General features: G+C 42.1%; 1 protein-coding gene across 1 annotated transcript; it reads right to left on the minus strand.

The window, feature by feature from the left end:
- Positions 1 to 5,077: 5,077 nt before the first annotated feature.
- On the minus strand, positions 5,078 to 7,657 carry SBSPON (somatomedin B and thrombospondin, type 1 domain containing; the record flags this gene model as incomplete). The annotated part of the gene is made up of 4 exons (XM_010158241.1): positions 5,078 to 5,195; positions 5,839 to 6,015; positions 6,816 to 6,906; positions 7,463 to 7,657. Coding segments are annotated over 4 exons (581 nt in total), but the record flags the coding sequence as incomplete, so codon positions are not given.
- Positions 7,658 to 11,568: the final 3,911 nt, after the last annotated feature.

The raw sequence follows: 11,568 nt of genomic DNA on the forward strand, positions 1-11,568 counted from the left end.
GCACACAAGGGCTCCACCTGCTCAGAGTGTCTATCCTGAGCCCTCTGTGCTGGCTGGGACTCTTAACATCAGGTCCCAAGGAATCTTGTACTGGAGATAGGGGACGCATAACCAGCAATCCAGGATCAAACCTCTGCCCCTCTCCTAATCACAATCCCCGCTGATGTGGCTGCTTACAGCTTCAGCTGTGTACCACATTAATAGCTGAAACCAACCCAGACTTTCCTGACCAACCTCTCCTAAATTTTACCGGATACTGCAAGTGCAATTAGCTTGACCAGACCAGAATTACAGTTACCCTTCCCTGTTTTAGCTGGTGGTGGAGCTTTGCACTGACCTGTGTTAAAAGCTGAGATTGGGCTTCTGCACACTGCAGGAACCTGCAAGTAACCCTTGGCTGAAAGCCCTACCAGGGGTTTCAAAGTGTCCTGTACTTTTCCAAGCAGTGGCAGGGAGCAGCTCACAGTCCTGCCAATCCCAATCACAGCACCAGGTGCTGTTGTGGAAATAACCCAAATGGCAATTTAGGCAAGGTCAGAGCAGAAGTGGTCTATTGCTGTAGCTCTAGGGTAGGACAGGGAGCAGCAGCGTGACAGCCTCTGCTGACATGAGCTCTGCCCAGCTTGGGCAGCTACAGCTTCTGTAACTTTTACAACCCATTTTGCACCAAAACTGTGTCAGATAAGCAGTACCTGGTACATAATGACAGCAAATGAAATCAGACAAGGAGGCTCTAGACTGTATATCCTTCTACAAGTAGTTCATGCCTTTGTCAATTAAATTGCTCTGACTGCAAGGCCATTAGTGGTAAATGATTCTTAATTACTGAGGCCTGCAAAAGGTCTGTGAGACATAAACTATTTTCACACACCAAACATAAGTAATTGCAGTGCTTTTGATCGTTTGCCTATGTAAATTTCATAATGCCCTTATGAACAAAAACACTGACTTTTGTTGTCTCAGAGCATCTCCAAATTAAGTGAAACACAGGCAGTGGTTAAATGCAGAAAATAAGAGCTGCTTGGTTAGATTTTCAGCAGTCATTTGTTCATGACATGTGGATAAACATACACATATTTTGTAAAAGTCAGGTAACTGGTGATTTTTAATATGGAATCTGCTGATACTCCCAAATCTCAGCATGAGAGGGCTGAAAATGGACCATTTGTAGAACAGTTTTCTTACACAGTTGTTTCAGCTGGGGATCTTGTCCTGTATTTGCACAGATAATGTGTGATTCAGTTTGCCTCAGTGGGTGTACTGACTGTACATCAGTGTGATTTAGTTGTGTATCAAGCAAGCAAGGATTTGAAGGCATCTGCAGAGGATCAGATTGTAGCAGAAAGTTATTTTAAAAAAAAACTCATATTAATGCTGCTAACTGCTATTCCAAAGTGGGAAAAAAACCATATATAATACACCTATATTAAACATAGTTATTAAAAATAGGCATGATAGCATATGTAAGATCTGGACAATTTTGTTATATGCATATTTCTATGAATCTACAATAAAAGGAAGTTGATATTCAGTTCTCTATCACACTTTACAGTAAAGGTAAGTTTTTAAAAATCAAGTATTTGATTTTATTTTCTTAATCTTTCTTTCTGTGTGAAGTCTTAAAATGGTTTATATTGAGAAGCAGCTAAGGAACTGGTACACTGGAGAACTTCAGTGGAAGGGATTGCTTACAGATGTATAGCTGCAAGTAATTTTCTCTCCTTTTATGAGAGAAATTTCATCCTCTAAAGATGGAAAAGCTAGTAGGTCATGACAGTGAGACTTAGGTATTGAGCTCAACAAATGGCCAAAACCAAGAGTATAGCTGTTACCTGAGGGTGTGGCTGTTCTCGCTTTCAAATGTGATATCTATCACTTCTGTCAGCATGTTAAATATTGGGATTTATGAAATTCTTTTGTTCATAAATAGCATCTTAATTCTCAGTCCCGAGATAGGTGTGTCACAAATGCTTTCTGTTTTGTGTTGCATATTAGGATGAATCAAGGCTTGTCTTGGCTTGACTATTAACTAATAAAGTACAAGTTTGAAAAACATGTTTTTAATGAAGCTAAACGTTGCCCAATGTCTTATTCTTTTTTCTTTTTTTACCTTTCTGTAACTTGTGAAGTTTCAAGCATGTGGTTTTGGTTCTAGGTGATGTCTGCTACTGTGTTTAACACTTGACTTGGTAACCTTTGTATTTAATGTGAAGGTATGATGCTCAAAAGAAATCAAAATGACCCTATTGCCCCTCAGGCATCTCTAATAAATATAGCAGTATAAAAACTTGCTTTGATATTTGCTGTAACCTTAGTTCTCACATTAATACCTGTCTCTGTTTATACATCTGGTGTGTTTTTTCTGTTCTTCCCCTAGCGATGGACTTACAGAGAAGACATGGAACTGAAATCAGGAGTAAAGGAGTTCGGAGTGGGTAACTGGGCTAAAATTTTGGTCCATGGCAATTTCAACAACCGAACTAACATTATGTTAAAAGACCGGTGGAGAATACTGAGCAAGAAAGACTAATTTTGGACTACAGGAATCGACTCTTCTTGACCTTTCTGTACATAAGGACCTAGACTACCTTTTCACAAGAGTAACTTATTTTAGTCTCGGAGTGTTCAGCAGTGTTGCTCTCCTAAAACATGAAACAGCATCGTAATAGGTATAAAATGTTTATGTAAGCTCACTTGCTTGGGTAGTGATGACTTAAATGTACAGCCTGGCCTTTTATCTACTTGCAGTAGATGGCCTAATTTCTGAGTTGTGAAAATGCTTACAGTGATTTAAGTAAAAGCTAATTATGTACATAGGAGTACTAAATGATTGACAACATTTTTAGCTTGATAGAGGCTAGTACAGAGTCAAGTGTTCTGCATTTTTAAAGGGTTGTATCTCTAGTCAGGTTGAGTTTTTCATCATATTACTTCCTGCCATATAACCTATTCTTATCCAATTTGTTTCACTTTAAAATTTTGGTCAGACTTGTCATGTCTGTCAGTGTTATACCAAAAAAAAAGTGTGTTGGTATTACTAACTTTACAATGGCTTTCTTGCTGTTGAAACGGTGATACTCCTCACAACTTTATAAATAGTAAAGGTGATGTTTTTTTGTAAAGAATTAAGCTTAAGTTCTAGTGGAAGGATATTTTGAACTCATATATTGATGTAATACCACTTTTTATCTCACAGGAGATGTGAAAAACACACAGAAAGTAGCACTATGATACTAGCTCTTAACATCTCTTCATTACCTTGTGCCACGTACCTTGTCTTGAAGTAGCTTCTAGACCAGCAGGAAAGGGAAAGCTCAAATAGGAATGGCTGAAGTGGGGCTCAGTCCCAAGTCTGTACTGGCACTGATGGCGCAGCTTGTCAGGTGTTTATGGTCTCCACTGGCTCTGCAGTGATAGCAAGCAAAGATATGCTCTGATGGGGGTAACTAACTATCGAGATGTCAGTTGATCACTGTAAATGTCCTGCTTGTAAGAGCCTGTGGTGATGGTTGACCATCATTTGTGGTTGACCATCACAAATGGGTGATGGTACTACGCTGCCTCTCTCAATCCCGATTGTGGGGGGAAGAGTTCCACGACCTCAGAAAGTCCACAGTTCCCGCTGTCACACTGGTGTGAATTTAGTGACTTGAACTAACATATCATACCATTCTTGTAACAGTGAAATCTCTTTAATCCAGGTGGTTTTGAACTCTTGTCCTTGGATAAGGTTTTTATTTTACCAGAGCCTTACAAGGAAAAACATCTCTCCAAACTGGTCATAAGAAAATAAATCTGAGATGTTGTTTTCTGGCTACAAAGGAAGAGAGATATTCTTGAAGCCTGAATTGTTCGGGAAGTATCGTGACAATCTCACTGCTTTTGGTTTTGGAGGCCTGCCTGCATTAAGATAAAACAGCAACAAAGGTTTGTTTCAGACTCTAATTGTGGACAGGACCTCAGCCAGAGCAGCTTCCTTATTCTTGCCACCAGACACTGCAGTTCTTCCTTGCAGCTGCCAGGAACAGCAGCAAGCGGTAGCCTTTAGGTTCCACAGAGATGCTGCTTGTCTTAACAGTCAACTTTCTCAGCCTTAAGGCATCATTTCTTTTTGGCAAACATTATGAATTTCGGGATCTTGACAAAATACAGGCTTTGTCTTTCAGCAAGGAATGCTACACCAGCTGTAAGCCAGTAATTAAAAAAAAAAGGCATTACAGGTACCTGACAAGGGCAAATGCAGCCTCTTTAATGCTGTAACAGTAATTCAAAGTAAGTAGTAGGAACAAAAAAGGATTTGAGCAATCTGCAGTCTTGCCAGTTCTCTAATATTGCTGGTTTCTATGTTAATCATTGTACGTGAGCAGCTGTAACAACAAAAGAAACCCTTATTACTAGTTAATGTTAGCCAAGGCTTTAGTCACAAGGTCATGTTTAGCTTCATCTGCCATGAAATTCACACTGTATCAGTGACACTAAGGTCTGAGCAAGACTACTCCTTTACAGCACTGACAAGCCTTGCGATTTTAGGAAGGTGAACTGCAATGCAGGGGAAGAATACCTACCCACTTGTAGTATAAACAATGAAATCCAGGTTTAGCACTCAAACTTTCATTTTTATTCACCCTTGCTGTTTAACAATGACAGTAAGTATTTGCAGACTTGAGAATGTTTGGCTGGCTCACGACTGAGTAGGACTGTGTCCCTGCCCATGGCAGGGGGGTTGGAACTAGATGATCTTAAAGGTCCCTTCCAACCCAAACCATTCTAGGAGCAGCGCTTGTAAACAGGACTGTGGCCAGTGAAGAACAAGAATTTTAGGCAAAGCAGCTACTATGGTTAAAAATATTAGCTCTTTAATTACAAAAGACAAACACGGAAACATCCTTCTAGTGTTTAAATACCAAGATCAGTCTTAGCCTTTTGTATTAAGGCAGAGAGACTTTCCTGAACTGCTGCTTCAAAAATTCCGACTCCTTCAAAGTTTGCTTAGGCTCCACAAAATGCAGCAGAAAGATGTAGGTTTCTCGGCACTGGTGTTAATTTTCTTAATCTTTTTGCTGTTTTAAAGGTGCTTTTAGGTAAAGATAAAGCTATGCACGAGGGGACATGAGCAGTGCTCCAGTTGCCGAATCTTCTTCCAAGTTCCTTGGCACTGAGGGTTGCCAACTGCTTCCCAGTGTAAGATTTTACCTCTGAAATGTGACAATAAATGAGGAATTAACAAAAAATACACGGTTTCAGTGTCTTATTAGGTCATGTCAGAATACTAGATTTGCTTAATGTAAGACTTTAGCTCATCTAGCTCTTAAAACACTTTCTGGAGCCGGCACGATGTTTGGTGTATAGTATACAGGATGGTGGCTTGAGGAGCTGGGTGTACAGGTGTTTAGTACACATAGTGATGTAGGTATGGATCAAATGAAAGTCTGTCCTCAATATTAAATATCTACTTTCAAAATTACTATTCTAGAAAGCAGGTGCATAGGTTTGAGAAACCTGAAATCTGATTTGGATTATGGCAGGATATACCATTTTGGAGCGAAAGTGCCCATAACTGTGATAAGACCTCTTGTACTACGGAAGCTGCATCACCTCTTCACCATAGTAAATGAAGTGTTCAAAGCACTTAACTCTTCTATTGAAATAATTTCCTAATTTTAGGTTTGAAAAGCAATGTCTGTGAGAACTGAAAGGGTAACTCTTCTGAGCTCTACAAGTGATGCGAGCTCTTTAATTTTTAAGGTACAATAAATGCGGCTTTTAATGAGACCTTGAGAAGTCTTAACTTCTGCACTGGGCTTTGCTACAGAGGAGAGGGCAAAGGGCTTGCTTTACCTGTCTGCGTTATGGCCATCCCCCGAACAATGACGCGTGTCGGGATCCATCGCTGGGGGCTGGCAGGCTACGCACACCGTGTGTCCCTCCCGCAGGTACTGCATCCATCGGGCGTACGGCCGTGTCTCCAAAGCACACTGCTGCGAAAGCGATTCCGTTTTAAATTCCACGCAGTACCTGCTCAGAAGGAAAAGTACTAAATGGGTTATGATAGCTAAAGCAAGAGCTAGGTCTGCACTTTACATGTACTTACATATCATATGGGTGATATGTGTGAAGTGCAAGTTAGATGTTGTCATTGCTAACGAGTCTGTTTCTGACCCTAACCAGATTAATGGCCGCTTAAAAACATTACACAAACTAATTCTCATTCCATGTCCCAGTCTAGTGCTTTAAGTATAATCTCACTTGTGTTCTGTGTTATTATTGAATAATTATGCTGAAAAACATCCCAGTAGCCCATATTTTTTCTGCTGTGCCGCTAAAAATAGAGAAGAGGCCTTAAGGATACTGATGGGCTTTATTGTTTTGGGGAAAGTAGCCTAAGGCAAAGCATTACAGACCCAGTAATAGCCTAAACTTCACAACCATCTCTACTGGTAACCAAACAAAAGTTTTTACTGCTTGTGTCAATTAATTAAAAAAAAGGTCTCGAGACTGATCATGTTTAGGCCGTTTTGTTTGTTCAGAGACCTGTGTCTAGTTTCTGACTTACCCTTATGGATTTGGCTTAGCCTTATTTACTGCTGACTTTCAAAAGCAGCTATCCTCAGATCTGCCATGACCCCAATGCCTAATTTAGGACAATTAGCAAGTAATAAAAAACATCTAGAACATGCAAATGAGCTGCAGGAGAGAATACCAGTACAAGCTCTCTCTTACTGTTTAATTATTGCAAATTTAGTTACATTTTTTCTCTGTAGCCAACTATTTTCAGTTGAACAAGATGACCTACATGCATATGATAAATAGATTACCCAGGTGCTTCTTTGTCTGAAGGCTGGAGAGAAGATGCTGCTCGTCGTTTTCTTTCTTTACCGTATTCAGAGGTAGTTATAAAAGCAGGGACTGAAGAAGAAAACAGTGAGGGTGAGGCGGCAGGACACAGCTGAGTTGTATTTGAATTACTGTAACAGTGGGTGAATGAATCAGGAGCTTGTGGATGGTGATGCTGACTGACTTTACTGAAAAAATGATAAAATGCTGGCAACGTCAGACCTCAACCCCATTCCCCAGAGCGAAGCGCTCTCCTTATTCCGAAAAAATGCACCCGGAAATACATGCAGTCTGGTCTGTGAGGAAATAGGATGTGCTGGAATCCTACAAGGAGCTCTGTTTCCTGTTTCGTACTGGATTTTTGTTCTGATTTTGCACAAAAGTAATTTGATACTGAGGGTCTTAAGAAACTGAAGGAAAGCAGGCACATTAGTTATTTACTTAGTAGAAATTAAGACAAGCTTGAATAAGAAAAAAAAAATAAAGAGCAATGTGACAGTAGAAAGTAAGGTTTAAAATTTTAACCAGCTAGCTACAGATAGATGCTTTTTTCCCTATTCATTGACATCACTAAATTGTATGAAGGCCCTGATGGGCCCAGCGTTTAGAAAGAGCAACGAGAGAATACCGTGTTCATGGCCGCAGTCCTCTCCCTGGTTAGTCAGGTATTCCAGGCAGCCAGCCTTCTCCTCTAGAGCGGGACAGGGCTCCCCGCCGTTTTTAGGTTCCTGTTGTACGTAGCGCCTACGTATCCGCAGGTCGGGTTGACATTGCTCTGCGCAGCCGCTCCAGTGACTCCACTCCCCCACCACGCACGGAAGAGCTGCAAAACAGTATTTAAACATTGCTGGTTGTCGAGACAACCAATTTATCCTAATTGCCGGCAGCAACTTGAGTAATAAGACTCTGGTTAGTTTTTTCTTACCTAATTTACAGGGCTTTAAATGCTCTTCTGGGAGTTTGCATCTTCAAATTTACCACTCAAACTTGCCTGCAGTGCTTAGCTCCCTATTCCATAATTGTCCAGAAAGAAACAGCTCCTCGTGGAAAACTTCAACTGCGGCTGTGGGGTTCTTCTGTACCCTCCTCTGAAGCAGTTGGCATTAGCCCCACGGGAGATCTAGCGGTCTGACCTACCCTGGCAGTTCCTACACCAGCAGGTTTTGTTCAAAGCCTGGAACCTGAAGCAGCAGAACTCGGGAAACCTTTCAGCCCTCTCGATTCCCCTCAGGTTGATTTCTAAGCCCTTTTCCTTGACACCGAAATACGTTCCAGTATTTCGCACAGGGTGTCCTGCTCTGCGGTCCTCGCTGCAAAGACAGTTTTTGGTGGCAGTTTTGGTTTTATTTGGTCTTAGAACAGTGCAGGGAGGTGTGTGGAGTTGTGTTTCTGTATCTATAGCTGCTGGTACAGAGAGAACAGTTAGAAAGTTTTTTAAACATAGAGGCAGATATTTAAACAAAATGTGTAAAAATGTGATTTTAAGGCCCTCTTTTGCTCATTCCCAACTACAGAATAGTCCACTGGATATTTGAATTTTAATTCTCGTGGACCACAAACTTCCTCTGAACGTGACCAAAACATTAGGGGGAAAGTGGCATTATTTTGAAAGTAAACTTTGAACGATAAGAAACTGCAGTTCCCTCAGCATCAAGAGCACAGGTACCGTACTCTTGTACCTTTGGTCTCTCCTAACCCGGCCAACTAGAGGTGCAAAGAACTCCTCATCTGTTAAATTCACATAGATTAGGTGAGCTCATGGAAGGTCTCAGATGAAGAAAGAAAAAGCTTTGGTTTGTATTCTGCGGTATTTCTCTGGCAACTTTAAACCTTTAGACGAATTATGGCCTTTGACACCTTTTTGATTAAAGAATGTGGAGGCTCTTTAGGAAAAAAAAAACAACTAAATCATCACATCGTGTAGAGGATGAGCTTTATTTCATGTTTGTAACTTCTTGTAACTGTTCCAGGAGAGATGTAGATTGTAGGCTAAGCATCTCTCAGTTTCAGTATTGTCTTGAAACGCAGAAACACCCAGATCTATCATGCCTGTTATGCACTGTTTGCTTCCTTATTTTATTCTCTGCAGTGCATCTAATAATGATGGCACGCTCCCTGTAGTTCTCATCTATATTAAGCACGATAAGTATTTTTCCAATCTTTATGTCTCCTTTCTTGTACATTTTCCATTTATATTCTGGCAAAGCAGTAGCTCTCTCTCAACCTTGCCAGTGTAAGCACGCACAATGTGCTAGCTATCTTCCAGGTGGGTACAAATAATGTACTCAGGAAGAACAGGTTTTGCAGCCTGATTCCCAGAGTACAGAAACAGGTGAAGGACACATTATTCCTGAGGAAGAAGCTACATGACACACAAGCGTTTACTCTATTTGTCCATTAACACGATGCACAACAGTGAGAAACACACCCATTTCATGTTTCCCTGAAGCTGAACTTTCCATAGTCTCACCTCTGGCAACAGCATGACACAGGTTTTTGAAACTGTGTGGCCCAACAATTTCATTTTTAGCAGCCAAAATGAATTCTACAGCTCTTCAAAAGTGTGCTGAGTCCTGAGGGGCTGGATGAGGATGATCTCTGGGGACTTACTGATGGAACAAACCCAACCCCCTCAGTGGGGAACTTCAACTCTACACAACCCCAGCAGGCAGAGCAGTGAAAACAGGTAAGAGAAACAGCTCGCACGTGGGCATCCATCAAGCGGAAAAATCCCCAGGATAAGCAGTCAAAAGTGTGCCTCAACCTGTGGCCTACGAGGACATTTCATTTGGTGAGTGGACCATTTTCAGTAGCCTCTTCTTCTGGAGGCCACCTAGTAGGTGCTCCAGGTTGGGCAGCAACATTCCTCTGAGCCTCTTCCTCTCTCTCATCAGTGTGTGTGTCCAGAGAGAATGTCCTCTGCCTGGACACCAGCGACAGTACCAGCTTTCCCGTGTGTGCACGGTGTGCTGCTGGGCGAGCAGGGAAGGGCCACGTCTCCAGCTTTCCTTAACCCTGAAGTGAGATGAGCCGTCAAAACACTGCAGCACTGTGTACGAGCCCATGCTGCTCTCCTGAATATCGTCAGCTGCTTTTTGTCCTCTGATGGGCTTGCTTTTTCAATAACGTTAGAATTCCTAGAATCACAGAATCACAGAATGGTTTGGGTTTGAAGGGACCTTAAAGATCATCTAGTTCCAACCCCCCTGCCATGGGCAGGGACAGCAATTAACATCATGGAATTGAAATAGACATTGGCTTATAAAAACCGAAAGGTGTCTATGTTAATGAGTCTCTTATTGATATGGAAATTCCCAAATTCTTGTTTTCATTGCACATCACAAACAGGCTTAAACTCATTTTCCATGTAGTGTGAATCATATTTTACTTTGCCTTTCCACTCCTTTATAAAGGCCGGTCTTCAACATGATACGTAGAGAATGGTACAAAATATATGCTGTGATCAATGATTGAGGTATCTTAAATCGGTTCTGAATTGGTTTGGGTCACGCCTCTCATTATCCAATAAAATGAAGCTTTTTCCTTGCCCATACCTGCTGTTTCCCATTAGTTTGTATTGGAACATACGACATGTTTTCAACCTTCTTTTTGCCTGTATTTCCTCATTACAATTTAAATCACCAAAAAGCTTTACAGCTTAATCACTAGTTACATACTTGTATCAGTGTTGCAGGAAAGTGATGGGACCGAACCAGTCTTTCAGGAAAATATTTTATGCCCCCTGGGATTCTCCCAGTACAAGATACTGGGAAGAAGGAGTAAAACGTGGTAACCTCTTCGGTGTTTCTGACTCTTCATAAGACACAGAAGGGGCTGGGTTTGCTCTATCACTACATCACTAATTTCCTGGAGCACTACAGCCATCATAAAGCAGATAAAACCCCTGCCAGAGGCTGCCTGGCAGATGTCCTTACCACCCTCTTACAACCCTGTGGGGACAGGCTGAGAGAGTTGGGCTTGTTCGGCCTGGAGAAGAGAAGGCTCTGGGGAGACCTTATAGCACCTTCCAGTACCTGAAGGGGCTACAAGGAAGCTGGGGGGGACTTTTTACAAGGGCCTGTAGTGACAGGACAAGGGGTAATGGGTTTAAATTGAAAGTGAGGAGGTTTAGATTGGATATCAGGAAGAAGTTCTTCAGGGAGAGGGTGGTGAGGCACAGGAACAGGTTGCCCAGAGAAGCTGTGGATGCCCCATCCCTGGGAGTGTTCAAGGCCAGGCTGGATGAGGCTTTGAGCAGCCTGGTCTAGTGGAAGGTGTCCCTGCCCATGGCAGGGGGGTTGGAACTGGATGGTCTTTAAGGTCCCTTCCAACCCAAACCATTCTGTAATTCTATGATTGTACTCCTTTCCTCTCACTGCACTTTTTCTGACCAACTCTCCCACTTTTTGAGTGGCCTGACAGTGACAGGTATACAAGGAAAAGCCAGCAGCCAGCCTGGCTGCCTTTGCCATAGGCAGGTACCTGACACTGCACCTCCAGACCCTGCCCTCAGATACCTCTTGGTACCCTCTCACCATATCCCAAGGCACATGGCAAAGTCTCTCTGGCTGTAACACTTCAACTTGTTACAGCACAACACTCAGACATTTGGTTTAGGCATTTTGAACTAAAACAGAAGAAAAACAGTGATAGGAAAAATGTCAGACTGCACCGTGGGTGTCGTGGCTTAACCCCAGTCAACAACTAAGCACACAGCCACTCACTCACCTCCCC

The sequence above is a fragment of the Eurypyga helias genome, unplaced genomic scaffold (assembly GCF_000690775.1).
Source record: "Eurypyga helias isolate BGI_N326 unplaced genomic scaffold, ASM69077v1 scaffold1089, whole genome shotgun sequence".
Lineage (NCBI taxonomy): Eukaryota > Metazoa > Chordata > Aves > Eurypygiformes > Eurypygidae > Eurypyga > Eurypyga helias.